Source organism: Myotis lucifugus, unplaced genomic scaffold (assembly GCF_000147115.1).
Source record: "Myotis lucifugus unplaced genomic scaffold, Myoluc2.0 scaffold_311, whole genome shotgun sequence".
Taxonomy (NCBI): Eukaryota; Metazoa; Chordata; class Mammalia; order Chiroptera; family Vespertilionidae; genus Myotis; species Myotis lucifugus.
Window position 1 is genome coordinate 861,643 of NW_005871359.1, and position 18,844 is coordinate 880,486.

At 56.3% G+C, this 18,844-nt stretch overlaps 2 protein-coding genes across 2 annotated transcripts; both read right to left on the reverse strand.

Moving 5' to 3' along the window:
- Positions 1 to 2,761: 2,761 nt before the first annotated feature.
- HAPLN4 (hyaluronan and proteoglycan link protein 4) lies at positions 2,762 to 7,165 on the reverse strand. The gene is given in 6 exon segments (XM_023763998.1): positions 2,762 to 3,153; positions 3,701 to 3,719; positions 3,721 to 4,034; positions 5,588 to 5,950; positions 6,207 to 6,312; positions 7,136 to 7,165. Coding segments are annotated over 6 exon segments (1,224 nt in total).
- Positions 7,166 to 8,203: 1,038 nt separating this feature from the next.
- Positions 8,204 to 15,146, reverse strand: TM6SF2 (transmembrane 6 superfamily member 2). Its single transcript, XM_006100404.3, has 10 exons — positions 15,010 to 15,146; positions 13,087 to 13,190; positions 12,547 to 12,644; positions 12,374 to 12,477; positions 11,899 to 11,981; positions 11,325 to 11,449; positions 11,040 to 11,141; positions 10,616 to 10,708; positions 9,903 to 10,022; positions 8,204 to 8,965 (listed from the first exon to the last, which is right to left on the reverse strand). Exons 1-10 carry the CDS (start codon positions 15,102 to 15,104, stop codon positions 8,759 to 8,761), a joined length of 1,131 nt encoding a protein of 376 aa, XP_006100466.1. The 5' UTR covers positions 15,105 to 15,146; the 3' UTR covers positions 8,204 to 8,758.
- Between the last annotated feature and the right edge of the window lie 3,698 nt (positions 15,147 to 18,844).

The following is an 18,844-nucleotide window of genomic DNA, read 5'->3' on the forward strand; positions in this document are numbered from 1 at the left end:
CGTGCAGGAATCTCTGTATACATGCCCCCCACCCCAGTCCCCTGTTTGAGGATGCTAAGGCCCAAGGTAATCTAACCAAGGAGCTGGACCCTGCATCAGAGGAACAGTTTGCGTATGGAAGCTTGGTCAAGTCTGGTATAAAAGGATGAACAGTTATATCGACCATCTCACTTCTACAACCAAATCACATTTTTTCTCTCCTCCTTTTGTTTAGAAACTTCCAATGCTCCTCAGCCCACACTCCCCATCCAGCCCTACCTACACTCCAGGAAAATTGCAACCTCTCTGCCTTCCTGAAGCGGGCAGTCCCCATCCAGTTTCACACACTGGATATGGAGAGGAACCACTGGGTTTGTCAGTGACCCAATCAGGACAGGACTGAGAAGTGCCAGGCCTACAGGGGGTAGCTCAAAGAAAAGGGGGCGGGGAGAATGGGTGAAAGAAGAGGAGGTTGAGGAGTGGGATGTGGTCCTGAGGAATGAGGACCTTCTGACTGAATTATCACCAAGTACCTCCTGCTGGGAAATTTTGAAGTAATTATTCACTAGCTGCCTCTTTTTCTCATTATATACATCCCCTTCTGTATGCTTTGCACTCACTGGGACCTCAGAACAGCCCTGATACAGAGATGGAAATAGGCTCAGGGGTTTTGTCACTTGGTCACAGGTAGGATTAGAACCCAAGCCAACCTGGTTCCCAACCCACAGATGGGTTTCCTCAAGATGAATGGGACAGTAAAGGGGGCTCCAGGAGGTCCCCAGTGCTACTCCAGGCAAGACCATGGCCTTGGGATTTCCCGTGGCTGGGTGGCTCTCTACACTGGGGAGTTTGGCTGGGTTCTGACTTCTTTAAGTAAGACTCTCCTCTTAAGCCCTGGCCAGGTAGTTCAGTGGGTTACAGCATTGATACACCAAGGTTGCAGGTTTGATCCCCAGTCAGGGCACAAACAAGAATCAATCAATGAATGCACAAATAAGTGGAATAAATCAATCTCTCTCTCTCTCAAATCAATAAATTTCAAAAAAATAATCTCCCCTTAAAACCTGGAGCTCAGAGTGGATTTTGAGGTTTAAGAACCTATCTCTCCTGGATCTCCTAGGAGGAAAATAGGGGTTGGGGGGTTAGGGAAGGAAAGAAGAGCTCAGTGAGCATGGGGCTGGGGTCTGAGAGAGGAAAGGGGGAGCCCAGTGCTTGCACAGCTCAAAGGGCCGAGGCAGGCCAGTGCCCTGGTTTGCTCATCTGTACACAGGCCAGGAAAACACCTGGGTGTCCCAAGGGCATGTCGCGCACAGCTGCTGTCTGGGATATCGTTCGCGTGCAATTGGGGGGTTTCCAGCAGCCCTGTAAGTCCAGCCCTGTCTGGGGACGCTGCCTGGGGCTGAGCCCACCTGGTGAAGGGGCAGCCATTAAGCCCTATAGGGTACAGTTCCTGCCCATGGTAAGTTCCTGAGAGCTGGGGGGTAGTTGTCATGGGAATGACATTAACAGTCTCTATGGTAACAACTTGGTGGGCAGGGCCCTACCAACAAGGAAAAGCCTAGGGAGACAGGTGTTCTGTTACCTCAGACTCCAGTTTGGTCTCCATGGCAACAGTTGTTTAACTTGGAGGGTGGCAAGGAGCTGGGGTGGGCCTGGGGAAAGGGCAGCACGTTTCCATGGTGAAAGCTGGAGAACTGAATGTTGGTTTACTCTCTGGACAGTGAGGGGAAGGGTGGTCTCCATGGCTGTTGGTCAGGGTGGGGACAATTAAAGTGGAGTTGTAGGTCTCCAGGATGGGGGCTGGAGAGATGGGGAAAGCATGGTATCCATGGTTACAGCTAAAGGATGGAGGCACTATCTCCATGGGTGTGACTGATGAGGGAAGGGTTGTGTGACTGACAAGAAGAAGGGCTGGTCACCTTAGAGACAATGGGAAGGGGCGTGGCTTGCCTCCACAGCATGGATCTTATAGGCCCCAGTGTCCCGGGAATGATGCTTTGGTGACAGCCAGGAGAAAGGAGGTCAGGTGGGGGTGGACTTGCCCTTCCAGAGAGATACCTGAGGGTGGGGCAGCCAGTCATGCGAGCCAGCTGGGGCATTTCAATGTCTTAGCAGTAACAAAAGGTGGTCTCTCCTAAAACTGGAGAGATGAGGCGGCGGGGTCGCGTGCGCCTCTGGGTCCACGGCGACCTGGGGACTTGGTCTCTTACTACAGAAATTTCAGGGGACTTGAGGGGGAGGGGTCAGTGATAGGAGTACCCAATCAACAGGTCACCGTAGGGGAGAAGACAGGAGCCCACATGTGACTATGGGGGCGTGGTCACCTGTCAAATTTGCTGTTTCTAGTTTCTCTACAGGTGATAGGAGGATGGTTCAGTTGCCAGGTGACCGTTAAGTCTTCAGTCTCCAGGGAGATGCAGAGGGCGTGGGTCCAGCCTCCAGGTGACCACTGAGATGGTTCTGTGTCCAGGTGGCCTTGGGAGGGGTAGTCTTCAGGAGACCTTGGGGTCTGTTGGCCTCCAGGAGGCATCAGGGAGTGTGCCTGGTCTGCTGGAGAAAGTCAGGGGAAGAGGAGAAATCCACTGTCCAAGAAAGGGGAGCTTGGTCAGTGTCCAGGGACTCCAGGAGACTTGTCTCTGGGGGTGTGGTCAGTGTTCAAGGACCACAGTAGCTTGGTCAGCCAGTAGGGCACCACAGGGGGGCGTGGTCCGTGTCCAGGGGACAACAGAGGACTCGGCCAGCCCCCAAGGACCCCTCCCCCAGCCCTCCGTGCCCTCCGGGCCTAGACGCGCAGCGGGGTCCAGGCAGCGGGGTCGCGTGCGCCCCCGGCCCAGCCGCCGCCTCCCGCCCAGCCCCAGCCCCAGCCGCCAGGTGCCGGGTCGGGCGCGCCAGGCGCGCGGTAGCAGTAGACGCCGAAGAGGCTGCGCCCGGGATCCGGGAAACCGAGGTTGCGCACGCCAGGCCGGAGGCCACCGCAGCGCGCGCGCGGGTTCACGATGGGGTAGCGCGCGCTCCCGTCGGCCAGCCAGCCTGCGGTGCACCGGTCCAGCAGTTGCAGCTTCCACGCGGCGAACAGCTGCCCCACTTTGGCCACCGCCGCTCCGCGCGCCGCGCACGCGCGCGCTGCTCCAGAGAAGGGCAAGGGCCGCAGCGGCTTCAGGAAGAAGACCCGCCCTGCGGAGGAGGGGGAGTGGTTTGGACCGTTCCGGGACCTGGTCTCTTAGGGATTCAGGACCCACCCCCCCACCGCCTGCAACCCAGGACCCCAGCCTCAAGATTAAAGAGCATCCCCTCGCCCCAGCTGGTTTGGCTCAGTGGATAGAGCGTCGGCCTGTGGACTGACGGGTCCCGGGTTCAGTTCCAGTCAGGGGCGCATGCCCGGGTTGCAGGCTCGATCCCCAGTGGGAGGCGTGCAGGAGGCAGCCGATCAATGATTCTCTCTCATCATTGATGTTTCTCTCTCTCTCTCTCCCTCTCCCTTTCTCTCTGAAATCAATAAAAACATTTAAAAAAAAAAAAAAAAGGGCATCCCCTCCCCTGCGGCCGGGGACCCTTGCTTGGGCTTGAGCGGGGTTTGCGCGAGGGGGGGTCCAGGGAAAAGGATGTCTTGGTCGGGTTCCAGAAGGGAGGGGGGGGGAAGGGGAGACCGGGGGGGGGGGTCCCGAAAGAGGCCTGCCGCGGGAGGGGAGAGTGCGCCTTCCAAGGGGCGGGGCCTACGCACCGGGGAGGTTGGACGTGAAAGCAGAAGGCGTCGTAGCGTTCCTCCGCGTTGTGGCGGTAGCCGTAGTTGCGCACGCCCCCGGAGGCACCTCCGCCAACCCCGGTGCCCCCGGCCCCGCGCAGGCCGCCGCAGGGCTCCCGGGGCTGGCTCACTGGGTACTGAACCGAGCCATCGCGCAGCCAGCCCGCGTTGCACCAGTCCAAGCCGTCGCGCCAGGCCGCGTGCAGCTGCTCGGCCGACGCCAGGATACCATCCTGTTCAGCGCAGGCGCGCTGCGCCTCAGTGAAAGTCAGCTTGTAGCGGCCTCCACGGGGGTGGTAAGGGAAGACCACGCCTGGGAAAACACAGGGGAGTCAGCTCAGGCCCTCCCAACCATCCCCACCCACCTGACACTGGGGGGCCCTGTGTCTCTTCAACCTAGATCTTCCAGTCCATCCCTCACTCTGGTCTCAGATCTGACCATGCTTTTTTCCAGCTCACACTCCTCCTGGCTCCCTTTGCCTTAAGCTTGATTCACTTGACCCTCCTCCTTAACATACTTAATCGTGTCTACCCGCTTTCCACCGCTGGAGACATTTGCTCATGTTCTTTCCACCTGCTGAACTCCTATTCATCCTTCAAAACCCAGCTCCCACAACCCTCCTCCATTCAGTCTTAGGTGCTTCTGACATTCTCCCAGCACTGGGACCTTCCCTCTGATCAAGCCCTGAGTCCACAAAGCTGGGAATGTCTATGTCCAGTGCTGGCCCCCCCACACTGGGAGCCCCTGAAAGGTTGACCCTGGGCAAAAGCTCCCTTTGATCCACAGCACTGTCCAGGGCAGTCAGTACCCCTTGGTTTTCCTTCCACCGTCAGTCGTTATAACTCGTCAGACTTGGAGTCAACTCAGCTCACAAGTGTTCTGTCTGTCTGTGTTTGAAGGGCGGACCTTGGGGGTTGATTGGGCACTCTCAGCAGGTGCAGGGAGGAGGCAAACAGGGACCAACCAGGGAGAAGACCTGGAGCCTGGCAGACTGGGGTTTAAGTCCTGGCTCTGCTGCTCACTATCATGTGCCCTTGGCACAGGTCTAACCTCTCCGAGCTAGTTGAACCATCCTCAGGGGTTTTGGGAAAATTAAATGAGAAACTCCAGAGAGCTCTTCAGCCAAGTGCCTGGCACATAGACAATGCCCCATAAAGGAGAATTGCTGCTATTGTTGTGTTATTTACTATTATTGGGAAGTTGGCAAGTGAAGGCCCCAAAATCTTTCCAAGCATCTTCTAGTAAATGACTGAAGAAGACAAATCAGGTGGAAGGGAATTTTTTCAGATAGAAATGCCACCTCCAAGCTCCACTGTCAGCCATTCAGAGCATCCCCATCTTCTGGCCACAGCTGGGCACATGACTCAGAAGCTGAGGCCAATGAGAGACACGTCTGGGACTTCTAGGAAATCAGTTGCTAAGCTGGGAGGGTGGAAGCCTGGCACGAATTTTTAGTTTCGTCGGGGAAAACTTGCAAGAGGAAAGCCCACCCAGGGAATCAGAGCTGAGGGAGGGACTCCTGACATGGTATGAGTGCCTGGATCTTACTGTGCCTGAATCCTACACCAGGGTTTCCCAACATCCTCACTATTGGTATTTTGGACTGGGTCATTTTTTGCCCTGGGGGACTGACTGTCCTGTGCTTTGTGGTGTATATCACAGTATCTCTGGCCTCTACCCACCAGATGCCACCAGCAACCCCCTTTTAGATGTTAGTGTCCCTGGGTAGCAATAACCACCGTGAATCAAACTACCCCACCAAGCCTCTAAATTCCTTCAGACCAAGGATTTGGTTTCTCTTCCTTGCAATTCCCTCCCCTCTCCTCCCTGAGAAATGCCTCTCATCCTGCCCTCAGGCTGGTCACCTTCCAGGTCCAGCTTGACCATGCCCGTGTCATCCTCTAGTTCGTTGGTGACCTCGCACTCATAGTGCCCGTAGTCTTGCAGCGTGACATTTCGGAGAACCAAGGAGGCGTCCCCTGGACCATCACCCTGCAGCTCGGCCCGCCCTCGGTAGCTGCCAAACGCCCGGTGCTGGGGGCCCAGCGCCACGAAGACATCGGTAAAGGCCAGCGGCTCCACCACTTTAGTCCACTTGAGACGGACACCTTCTTGGCTGTGGACGGTTGCCTCATAGTGGTAGCGGCAGGGCAAGACGATGGTGCCACCCCGGTGGCTGACTACCTGCCCGGGCGCTGTCTGCACCACCACCGAGCCCGACTCGCCCTCTGTGGGTGACCAAGGAGGGTTCAGATGAAGTCCTAGGGGTGGGGTAGGGAACCTGGGGAGGGGGATCCTGGAAGGGGATGTGGTTATTAAACTTGGGTGGGGGTAACTCAGATGGGTAGAGAGGCTCAGGGAGGGAACTGGGAGGGGGAGGAGCTGGGGGGGGGGGACCGTGGCCTTCGGGACCGCCCAGTGCCCTCCCCTTTCCCTCCTCCATGCACCCTGGCGGTCACACCTGGCCACCGCTCTCTGACTTACCCAGCACGTGCACGACCTTCTTCCTGCCGCGCTGCGCCCCTGCGGGGGCCACGAGCAACAAGACTCCCCAGAGCGCGCAGGGACCGAGGGCCGCCGGAGCCCACACCTGGGGGCATCGGACACTCAGTCCAACCTCCTGGCTTTTGCCTTTAGGAGGACTAGCCCTCGCTTCTCACGGGCCCAGGCCTCCTCCTCGTCTAGGGTCCCAGAGGAGTCCCCCGGGAAGGCTGGCAAAGCCCTCCCTCCCCATTCCCTCTCCTGGGACGTCACACCCTCCCTCTTGCACAAAGCCCACCCGCCTGAACGCACCCTCTCTTAGTCCCGCCCGATCCCCTAACCTCAACTCCGGGGCCCCGAGCCCCGCCCCCTTCGCTCCGACCTGGGCAGAGGAGGCGAGAGGAGGGAGGAGCCGAGCAGCGGCAGCGGCAAGGTTATCCGTGCGCCAGGAGACTGCAGCAAACCGGCCGGGCGGTGGGGGTTAGGGATGCGGGGGAGTCGTGGAGAAAAGGAGAGAAAGAGGGAGGGAGAAGGAGAGGGGGAGAGAGAGCGAGAAAAGGGAAAGAGACACAGGGAGAAAAGCAGGGAGAGATGAAGGCAGAGGAGAGAGAGCAAAAGGGAGAAAGAAGAGGAAGAAAAGTCGGAGAGAAACATGCAGAGGGAGAGACAGAGACTGAAAAAGATGAGAGGAGAGCGAGCAAGAGGGAGAGAGACACAGACAAGAGGGAGCCATTAGGAGAGCGAGAGACAGAGAGACTCCGAGAGGGAGAGAAAAGTAGGGAGAGACGGAGAGGGATAGAGACGGAGACGCAGAGAGTTCGAGAAGCAGGTTAAGAGACCGAGGGGATGGGAGAACCGGAGCGGGAGAGAGACTGGAGAGAGAAACACGGAGGGACGTAGACACGGAGCTAGAATCCCAGAGAGGGACCTACGGGGACCCGCGCCGCGGCCCCACTCACCATGCTGCCCGTAGGCCCCCGCCGAGCGGACCCTACGCGCCAGGACTGCGCTCCGGGCACATAGAGGAAGGACTAGGCAGGTCTCAGGGGCAGCGCAATCCCGGCGACTGCCTGCAAGGGGAGGAGGGAGGCGGACAAGGTGGCGGGGTTTGGGGGGGTTGTTAAAGGGAAAGCGGAGGCGCGCGCTCCGCTGAAAGGAACCCCGGGCGCGGGTGGGGGGAGGAACACGGGAGAGTGAGTTCCCTGCTCTTGCTGGTTGGCTGGGCCTGCGGAGGAGCCTCTCTGGGGCTCAGGTTAAGCATCTTTAAAACCGAGGCGAGGGGCCTGGTGGAGTCTTCCTCCTCAGATACCCTGCAGGGGCAGGGAGCTGAGTAGCCTGGGGAAGGAGCTTGGTCTGCAGGTCTGTTTTCCCGTTTGTCACCGAGTGGCCATCTCGTTGTCCTGGGCTCTGGCACTGAAAAGGTGCTCACTGCGTGGTGGGGTCCCGCGACAATGACCCACTCATGCAGCAACAGATCCAAGTCCAACTCTGCCCCTCACCCACTGTGGGGCCTTGGAAGAGAGCTTGGTCTCTCTGAGCCCGTTTCCACCTCTGGGAAATGAAGTACCGATTCTTTGGTGACGATCCAATGGCTAGACATACAATAGATGCTTAGAAAATGTTGGTAGGTTGAAGAGGGTCTGATCACGCCCCTGACCGCACTCTGGGCCGATCACCCCTGAACCTGGTCTTTCATCCAGGTTCAATAATCAAACCTGGAAACAATGAGCTCCTCCCCCACGCCCCTGACTGCCTCCCCAGGCTGTTTCCCCAAAGTATGAGTCAACCCGACAGCAAAGGCAGGACTATGGGCTTTGTGGTTGAAGTGGCCAGGGCTTGGTCCCTAGCTCAGCTGCATCCAGGAGGTGTGCCCGCAGACCAGGACCCTCGTCTCCTGCAGGCTCAGTTTCCCCATCTGGAATATGGGGTGAGATCCAGCATATTGTAGCATGTGAGGTTAGCACTTGGAATGGTGAACAGTAGGTGCGTAATAACGATGCCACAGTATTCATTATAATTTATTAGCAGAAATAGGACTTCGGACTCTTGTCCTGATTGTGACTCCAGGCAGGTTCGGATCCTCTCCAAGTCTGTTTTCCCCACCTGGAAAGTGGAGCTGTGCATACCAACCGGAGACAGGCTTCTGCTGTCTGGCACCTTCTGTCCCTGACAGTCACACTGGCAGTGATGGTGGGCCTTTGTGGGGTCTGAAGACAGTCCCTCACCCCTGCCCCCTGAAACACTCAGGCAGCAACATTTTAGGCGTCAAAAGGGCTTTTAGCAAAAGGATCCCTGGGGGTAATGGATAAACTTGGCAAAGGGAGTAGAAGAACCCACAGAGGTTGGGGAGCAGTGACAGCTGAGTGTGGCTGTGGCCCTCTCTGCCTGAACACCCAGCCTTTGGGTTCCCATCCCACCAGCTGGCCTTGAAACCATCAGAGCCAGAAACCAAGACACCATGGATGTACCTCCTGCCTCCAAAAAACCCAACCCATCCTTCTGGGGCAGGGCCGCTGGGTGTGTTAAAGGAGTCCTGGGGAGTCCCACAGGCCCCCTCAGTGCTGCTTCTCGTGGAGAACTTGGGAGCTGGCTGGCAGGCGCTGGAAGAAGGCCGGCCTCAGCAGGCAGCGGTAGGCCAGCAGGTGCGGGCCCAGGGCATACAGCATGTTGCACACGAAGAAGCAGGCCCAGGCGTCCTCCGGCACCCGGTAGGTGAAGGGTGTGCGCAGGTGCGTGGAGGCACCCATGTGTGAGAACTGCGCCTGATGGCCACACAGGGAGGATAGATGTGAGGGGCTGGGAGAGAACCAGTCCCAGCATCAACAACATTCCACCCTGGGGAGCCCAGCGGTCCCTGGCCCCATCTTGCTGGCTCTGCTGAGCTGCCTGTCTCCTCTTTCCAGTCCCTGTTTGTCTCTAAATATCCCTGTCCCTGCGGGTCCTGTCTGTCCTGTACATCAGTCTGTGAGCTTCTCCCCAGCTGCCTAACCAGAACCATGTCCACGGTGTCTGCTGGACCCTACACCCTATCTCTCTGTCCAGCTCTTCCTCAACCCAGACAGCTGCCCTTGACACGAATTCTGTTGATTATACCATTGATGTCCTCCTGGTTCCCACTGCTCTGACCTGGGCCCAGCCTTTATCATACCCCATCAGGAACCCAGAAATAGACCCCTAGCTCTGACGGTCCTCCACTGCTCAAATACCTCCCACTGTTCTCCATCTTTCTACACGGAAGCCCCCCAGGTCAGAGTTCAAAGCCCTCAGCATCTAGCTGCCAATTTCTCTAGCCTCTGCTTTTACCCTTGTTATGGCTCTGCTAAATCACCGTGCCCCTCTGTGCCTTTCCTTATGCTGTTCCCATTCCTGGAATGTCCTTCCCTGCCTGGAGCTCTCATACCCATATGTCTAAACCCAGTTCCTATGCCCCCTCTTTTAAGAAATCTGTCCCCTCTGTAATCCCTCTCAGCCTCTCCCTCTCCCTCTCTTCAGTTCTGACCCCATGGGGTTGGGGATGGTCTGTGTCTGGCTCTTTCTCCTCCAGACTAAGGAATCCTGGGGTGCTGAGCTGGGGCTGGGGCTGGGGCCTCTCAGGGTCCCAGCATCACCCTGCCCAGGGAGAGCACAAAAGAAATTGATGGGTAGGCAGAAACTTTCTTTCTTATGCACCTGACCCCCAACACCCCAGCCCCGCCTCACCTGGCCAATGGCTCCAGCAAACACCAAGGCCCAATCAGGTAGCCAGGAACAGCCAGGGAAGATAAGGGCATAGGCAGCCAGGCCATAGAAGGGCAATGCATAGAACATATACACCAGCATCTGTGATGAGCAGATATGATGAGCAGATGCCCCCGATGGGTCTCCTGAGACCCCTCAGGCGGGAACCACAGGGAGGCTCTGGCCAGTCTCAGACCCCACCCAGGATGGAGGCTCTCTGCACATCCTACCCTGTGCAACCTGCACCTTTATTTCCTTTGGGGGTCCCCACCCTTCCCACTGCCCCTCACTTCACTTCTGTCCACAATGATCAGCTACAAGATGGGGATGTGATTCAAACTTAGCCAGTCAGAGCCTGCCTGAGACTTGTGCTTAAGCTCTGGGGAGATAAAGGCTCACATTCCTCTGGGGTAGCTAAGTAGGTCAGAAGGAAGCCTGGCGCTGCCCAAGGCTCTCTCTGCCATTCCACACAGGGACCACCTGGGAGGGGAGCCCATGCAAAGAAAGCAGAGCCCAGAGCCAGAGCTCTCCTTGAGCTCCTGGATCCAGCCATACCTGAGACTGTATCTATACTTTTTTTATAGGACAATAATTCCATTTGAGCTTCTGCCAGTTGGACTTGTGTTTTAGGCACCGCTTCAAAGAAGCCCAGTGGACCCCTACACCTGGTCCTTTCCTCCCACCTGCCCTCTCACCTGCACCTTTGGGTAGGCCACAGGGTCCCGTAGGTATGGTTCGTACTGATAAATATAGACAAAGCAGGCATCTGTGGGGCAGTCGAGCACCACCTGTGGCCAACAGACAACCAACAACCCACCTCAAATATCCCTCCCACCAAAAGCTTTCCCCATCCTCCCAGGCAGGGCTCACACCCCTCGCTCTACCCTCTCCCAGCCTTGGTTCTATCCTCTGGCTGAGAAGCCACAGATCTTGGAGCTGGGGAGAAGGCTACAGGGAATGGGGCTTAGTGGTGAAGCACTCAGGTCAGACTCAATGAAGAACTTCCCTGATGATCAGATGGGAGAGCAGTGACCCTTTTGCAGTGAGTAAACATATGTGGAAAGGGAAGGCCAGGGAGGGAGGCTGAAGGCAGGAGAGGGGTAGACCAGCCAGACTCACAAGGCCCCGGAAGAGGGTGAAGAACCCAGCAAGGATGAGGTATATGACGAGAGCCAGGTCAGCCGGGCGCTGCAGGAGACCCTTTCTTTGCTCCTCCTGCACCTGCCCCATGAGAGATAGACGGTGAGAAGCCAGCAATCCAACAGGCACTCCATAAAGGCTCATCCCTTCTTTTCTAATGACCAAGGAGATCCTTCCAAGGAGATAATGTTTTTGATCAGAAACAACTCAAATGGGGAGACTGAGGTAAGTGGGCACAGGCTTGCCTGGAGGAACGGTACTTACCATGTTGGGGGTGCAGCAGGTTGGTGGCTGGGCCTGGTTGAAGACCCTCACACCAGCCCAGAATGGGACCAGCACATATGGGATGGTGAGGAAGAAGGCTGGCCTGATCTCTGAGCTGTATTTCCCTATCATGGTAGGAGAGATGAGGAATACTCAGTAAGGATCTCCTAGGCCTGGCTGGGCCCTTTAAGTGGGCCACACCAGAGCCCCTGGATGGAAGTCATAATTCACAAATGCCATACTTGCTCAGCTTTTTCTTTTTCTACTTGCTCAAGATTTAACACATGTGGTTCTTCAATGCCCACAAGATGATGTCCATGCTCCTCAGACTGGCCTACCTCAATTTACCTTCCGGACACAGCTCTTACACTTTAGCTGTTCTTGGCTCCCCCTGGAAACACCCCTCCAAGAAGAAATGGGAGAGACAGGCAGGTTTCTGGCTTAGACCATGCATGAACAGGCATGTGGGGCCTCTTCAGACCTTGGGAGGGGATGGAGGACCTCGTGGTGGCTTCTAGGTGCAGGGCAGTGACCCAGCTCAGGGAGGTAGGATTCCTCAAAGCCAAGTACTTACCAAGGATGTTTCCTGGGAGAAACACCAGGATGCTCATGACGAAGGACCCGAGCCAATACAGTCCAAGGTTCCGGTACCTCTTTCTGGGTGGGGAATGAAGGGATGACCATAGATAGATATCCATCCCCAGTCTCAGAACACTAGCCAGGGCCCAGAGTGCACCCTGGGCTCCCCAGCTTTGGTCCTTCCAGTTTTTCTCAGGATGAAAGGGACAACAGGAAGTTGAATGAGAGGATGAACAGTCAGACTTTCTGTCAAGGACAGAAGTGGCTGCCCAGGTGCACAGTAGTAAGAGAAGAGAGCCAACCACCAGTCACCTGTGACATTCCCCAGAACCTTCTCCCAGTCACACCTGGCTGGAGCCGTAAAGAGGCCTCCTGATTTCCCTACTTCTGGCTCCACCCCAGTCTGAGACCCCACCTGAGGACTTGACCTGCTTTCCAGGGCCCAGGTGCACTCCACCCACCCCTCGCACCTTCTGCGGATGGCACCAGCCATGGCCAGGTAAAGGAGGTAGTGAACGATGCCATTCCAGTAGCAGATGAAGACTCCGTGTGCAGTGCGCAGGTATGGCTCACCCTGTGGAAGCAGGTACAGGGATCAGACACACAGCCAGGCAGGGGGCATCCTAGACCAACCCCTACGTACCTCCTTGGTGTAGAACTCCACGAAGCCCACCATGTAGCCATCTTCCTGGAGAGCGATAAGGAGGTCCACCACCGAGGTGAAGGCAAATACTGCAAACACTGCAGGGAGAGTGTTCAGGGCAGACCTGGGAATGGGTGGGGCCTGATGCTGCAGCGGGGACCCAGATCCAACCTATGACTCGGTGCCCAACTGCTCCCAGTTCCCACTCCACAGGTCACATGAACTACCACCCTCCCTCAAGGGGGGGCACAGTCCCTGCCTTTGGGATTCCCAACCTGGGAGATGCACAGTCCCTGCCTTTGCCTTCAGGAGACTCCAGAGTGATGGGAAGACAGTTCGCACTCTCAGGAGCCCCAAGTCTGAATAGGAGGGCCTCTGAGGTCCCACTATCAACAGTTTTCCAGCCTGAAGATCTCCAGTCCGATGGGAGCCCTTCAAGGGCCCCCACCCTGATGAAGGAGGCCCTTCAAGGACCCCCCGTGTGATGGAGAAGCCGTTGCTCACACAGTTCTCTTCCCTAGGACCTTCCCACTAACTCACCAGCGTAGTGTGGGTCGTAGTGGATCTCCCCGCGGGACAAGCTATAGATAGCCACAAAGAGCTGACCGAGGATCAGGGCACTCATCAAGGCCACCCCAAGGGGACTGTGAAGAGGAAAACGAAGTCAGAGAGGCCAGAGCCAGGGTTGAGACCCAACCCCCTCCTGGTGAGGGCGAGAGCAGACTCCAGGAGGCTCCAGGTGATGAGGCTGAAGCATGTGTCTGTCCATTCAGAAATGCCTTTCCTTAAACTGCCCTCTCCCATCACCAGGCTCTTTCCCCAGCTGCTTCCATCTCCTGGAAACTCCTTCCAGAAGTTTCTTTTCCACTTGGCCAATTTCTACCCATCCTTCGTGGTCCATCTACATTGTTCCTCTTCCAGGAAGCCTTCTCCAACTCCTCAGAAAAGATTATTATCAAAGTTGGGCCAGGTACAGAGGGGGCACCTGTCAACCCTTTCTGACTATATGATTTATCCATCACTTGCTGATATGTTTGAAGGGAGAGAGATAGAGAGTTAGAAACATCAATGAGAGAGAAACATTGATCAGCTGCCTCCTGCACACCCCCCACTGGGAATGTGCCGGCAACCCAGGTACATGCCCTTGACCGGAATCGAACCTGGGACCTTTCAGTCCGCAAGCCGACGCTCTATCCCAGGTACAGAGGGGGCACCTGTCAACCCTTTCTGACTATATGATTTATCCATCACTTGCTGATATGTTTGACTCAATTGCTCAGTCAGTCATTCAACAACACTGAGCTCTGTGGCTAGACCCAGCGCCCACCCCTGCCAGATGGTCTCTAGTGCTGTCACTGTGAGAAGCTCCTGACTCCTCCCGGCTAAAGTCCACCCCACCTCTACCCTGATCTGTTCCCATTGACCCGATAAAACAGGTCAACCAGGTGCACAGACAATAGAAGCCAGGTCTCTGGGCAGCCCCCCAAAACCTGGCAAGGCCTAGAGAGGATGGATCTATCCAAGGTCACACATCCTCCCCTCCTCCCCCACTCTCTCCTCGATTCTACCTTCTCTGGAACTCCTCTAACAGCTAGGATCCCATTTCTGCCCCATCTGACTAACAATGATAATGAGAGTAATCAGATGGGACCACACCAGAGTCTTTGAACACAATTCATAATCCTTCACTCTATGGGATGAGATCTAGGATTATGTTCATTACACAGTGAAGAAACTGAGGCTTTTAGAGGCAACCTGGAACACTTCAGGTCCAGGGGGGTGGAGCCAGCAATTTGTACCCAAGGAGCTAACCTCCTAGTCAAGACTCCCTCTACTCCATTCTTGGGTGGAGCTGGGTTTAGGAGTGTGAGGGGCTTTGCTGATGCCTGGTACCCAGCGGCTGGGTCCACAGGACCAGAGTCTAAGGTTAGGAGACAGGCACAGGGAAGTTTGAGGCATGTATGGGGAAACTGAGGCTAGAGGCGGGGTAGGTCAGCCCTGAACAAAAGAAAGTCCCAGGCCTTAAACAGGAGGGGCAACCTGCTAGGGGAGGTGCAGCGGAACCTGTGTGGCAAGAGCCAGGTCACCAGGGCCTTATCTGGGGCAATACTTTGACCCTTGGCGACTTTGGAACCTATGCTGGGCATATCCCTGGGAAAACCAGGGAAATGGTTTCCAAAACCCTGCCCTGTGTGTGGGGGGGTAGAGGGGGGCGGGATTGGCTCTGTTTCTGAAGGTTCCTTCTCTTCGGGCCCCAAACGTCCCAGGGCGCCCCCACCCCCAGCACACAGCCTCTGGGCCAGGGAAAGAGGACTTCGGGTTGGAAGTTCTAACCCACGCCCCGGCCCGAACGGCTAGGGGCTCAAGGCTCACGCCGAGAGCCCGGCCAACCGATGTTGCATCCTCTCCCGGCCCCTTCGCACCCCCCAGCGCGGCCCGCGTCCCGCGGCCCCCCGCACGCACTGCGAGAACGCCGAGACGTGGTTGAGCGCGTAGGACACAGGGAGGGCGCCGAGCGACAGAGCCGCGATCTTGCCCGCCAGCGGCGGGATGTCCATAGCTGCGGTGCCGGGACCCCGCTCGGCCCCGCTTGACCTCCAGGGCGCTCCGCTCCTCCGTGGTGGCGCGTCTCGGCGGGAGGTTGCCAGGGACTCGGCCCGGCCCCGCCCCGCCCCGCGCAAAGGTCGCCCCCAGCTGCGCCCAGGTCCTGTCGCAGCCCCGGCCACCCGGGTGCTCCAGGGGAGCCTCCGAGGCCCCACCCCCTTGCAGCGGCCCTGCCCCTTCGATACCGTCACCGGACTCAGGGCGATCCTCAGGGGCCGTCCCGTCGCCCAGCGCAGTTTCCCTCTATTAAGGCCAGATCACGACGCTCGCGCCCTGGAGATCCGGGACTGGCACTTTTATTCTGAGGAAATTCGTTTGCCTGCTCTGTTCTGCTTTTCTGCTTTCTTCATCCCACATTCCGTGCGCGCCCCAAGGAGAAACCAATCTCACTACTTGGGTGCAGTTCCCTTCAGTGTCCTTGGATTTGAATTTTCACTCGGGGGCCACAGACACATTATTATTATTATTATTATTATTATTATTATTATATTTTTAAAATATATTTTATTGCTTTTTTACAGAGAGGAAGGGAGATAGTTAGAAACATCGATGAGAGAGAAACATGATCAGCTGCCTCCTGCACACCCCCTGCTGGGGATGTACCTGCAACCAAGGTACATGCCCTTGACCGGAATCAAACCTGGGACCCTTCAGTCCGCAGGCTAATGCTCTATCCACTGAGCCAAACCCGTTAGGGCTTATCTTTTATTTTTTTTAAAATATATTTTTATTGATTTCAGAGAGGAAAGGAGAGGAAGAGAGAGAAACATCAATGATGAGAGAGAATCATTGGTTGGCTGCCTCCTGCTGCACACCCCCTACTGGGGATTGAGCTCGCAACCCTGGCATGTCCCCTTGACCAGAATCAAATCTCGGACCCTTCAGTCCACAGACCAACATTTCAGAGAGGAAGGGAGAGGGAGAGAGAGAGAAACTTCAATGATGAGAATTGGCTGCCTCCTGAATGCCCCCCCACGAGGAAGGAGCTGGGAGGAGCTGGCAACCCGGCATGTGCCCTTAACCAGAATCAAACCCAGGATCCTTCAGTCTGCAGGCTGACACTATATCCACTGAGCCAGACCGGCTAGGACACATTTTTATTATTTTTAAAAAAATTATTTTTATTGATTTCAGAGAGGGAGAGAGAAACATCAATGATGAGAATCATGGATCCCCTGCCTCCTGCACACCCCACTCTGGGGATGGAGCCTGCAACCTGGGCAGGTGCCCTGACCAGGAATCGAACCATGACCTCCTGGTTCATAGGTCCATGCTCAACCACTGAGCCATGCCAGCTGGGCCACAGACACATTTTAAACACGTGTCCAAGTGTGAAACTTGACAGTCTGGGTGGGGATCATCTCAGGGCAGGCGGCTACAGCCTTGGGTTGGGGTCCCTTGAAGGCCTCTGTGATTCCTGCTCTGAGATCCTTCCTTATAGCCAGGACACCCTGTGGGTAGCTGAGGGCGGGATGGGAGGGGCTACTCACATGGGCGGGGTCAGAGGGAGGTGGCCCAAGATTAAGTGGGGATGGAGCCAGTTAGTGAGAAGTTCCTGACAAGGAGAATAGCTCAGGCCTGGGGCTGAGCAGCAGTAAGGAGCCTGGGGCTGGGAAGGTTCTGAGCAGCCTGGAGGCTGTGCTGGATTCGGGGGAGGTATAAAGGGGGGATGGACCTCGGAGGGGGCTGCAAGGTGGGAATTAGGTCTCTGCTACTACCTTCAAACAGGCTCTCACCCATGTAGTACTATGGCTGCTGGAAACGAGTGTGCAGTGCCCACCTAATTCCTTCCTGGGTTGGGGGGGGGGGGGATTGAAACCCTCATCCCTTTTCCATGCAGCCCCTTGGCCTTGTGCCAGCTGGGTCCTATCTCTAAGCCTGGGTAACATGATCTTCTGGCCTTCCCCAGAGGCCCCTTGACCATGGGGTGAAGTTCAGGTTCCTCTGGGCTGACTTGAAACTCCAGCCTGGTTTCTTGACCTTCCCAACTCTGGCAGTGCCCAAAGCCCACAGGCCTCTTTCCTGTATACAAGATGGACCCTCTTATACTTCCTCACCCCTTAAAGAACTTCCCACTGTCTCCCCCTCCAGGCAGCCCTCCCTGCCAACTGCAGGGCCAGGGGTGTCTAGTCCAGCTCTGTCTAGGGGCCTGGCCTTGCACCCTGGGTCTGGGAGGTACCTGCACACACACACACAGCAATTGAGAGACCTCATCTTCCAACTCTCCCCATGCATGGGGGTAAAGTCCATGGGCCGAGTCTGGACAGCTTCCCAGTCACTGAGAATTTAATGGAGGGGTGACCTTGACCTGTCTGGGAGGGGGGGTGCCTGGGGACCGCTGGCTTCCCATAGCTACTCATCTGTGCTTAGGACTTTGGCAAGAGTCACCTCTTTGCCCTGCCTGGGCACAGCACCCATGGAAGGGGGACGGTGGTATACGTCACCCAATCTACTCTGCTGTTGAGACCCTCCCAGCCCCTGAAGCCCCCAGGCCACCTGGCCCAGGCCACCTGCCCAGCCCAGCTGTTTCTCCTGGCAGCATCGATCAGTGTATTGTTAGTTCACTGTCACAGGTGCTCAGTGTTTGCTGAATGCAGGCTGGCCCAGGAGCCTGATTCTAGCTTGAATCGAGCCCATGAGCCCACAGGGATTGAGCATGACCCACTGGGTGCATGTGTGTACAGGTGGGTGAGTTGTGGTCCCCTCAAATTCCCAGGCTGATACTTCAAGCATGGCTGCAGCTGAAGATCCCCAGGTGTTTCTGCACAGATGTGAGGTACTGGATCTAGAGACATGGTAGCTCTCAGCACACATTGGCCAGGCCACCCACAGGCCTCACATCCTCTAGGACAGAGGTGGGGAACGTCAGGCCCAAGGGTCTTATAAGGCCCACAAAATCATTTGGTTTGGCCCTGCCAAGGCATTAAGGGTGAGTTAATTAAATGTCTGACCAAATACAGCAGGCTAATTTTTAAGTTAATTTTTTTAAAAAATATGTTTTTATTGATTTCAGAGAGAGGGAGAGGGAGAGGGAGAGAGAGATAGAAATATCAATGATAAGAGAGAAACATTGATCAGCTGCCTCCTGCACATCCCCTACTGGGGATGGCCTACAACCCAGGCACGGACCCTGACCGGGAATCGAACCCTGACCTCCTGGTTTATAGGTTGATGCTCAACCACTGAGCAACACCAGCTGGGCTAAGTTGGTAATTTTGAATGATGTTATAAATACCCAAATGGCCCTTGGCAGAAAAAAGGTTCCCCACCCCTGCTCTAGGAGGTGTGAGACATTTTAGCACACAGCTGTCCCACAGAGGCATGAGCCCCAGGGACACGTGTACACCACAGGTGGGACCCAGTGCAGCTGTGGCAGCATGGGCTGCAGCCATCACTGGCAGGGAATATCATTTGACAGGGAGGTGGGTAGCATTGATGTGCCCTGGGGAAGGCTAAGCCCTGTCTGGAGATCCCTCCCCAATTCCCTTCCATAGCACAGTGCTAGGCTGGGAGGGCCTGCCCAAGTGTGGCCCTCCTCTCTACTCCAACCCAGGCTGATGAGGGATGGAGACCCAACAAGCAAAGGTCCAGGTGGTGCTTTTGGATTCCTCAGGTGCTGGGGAGCCTTCACACAGCATCTCATTCTCACCTGCCCAGCCCAGCTCAGCTGCTGAAGAAGAGGAGGGGTCTCTGG

What these genes read in the sequence shown, in the direction of transcription:
- TM6SF2 (XM_006100404.3), bottom strand. Translation starts at nt 15,104, where the DNA reads ATGGACATCCCGCCGCTGGCGGGCAAGATCGCGGCTCTGTCGCTCGGC. An exon ending in TCTCCCAGGAAACATCCTTG is followed by an intron (nt 11,450 to 11,898) that starts GTAAGTACTTGG and finishes CTACCATGATAG; the next exon opens with GGAAATACAGCTCAGAGATC. An exon ending in TTGCTGGAGCCATTGGCCAG is followed by an intron (nt 8,966 to 9,902) that starts GTGAGGCGGGGC and finishes TGTGGCCATCAG; the next exon opens with GCGCAGTTCTCACACATGGG.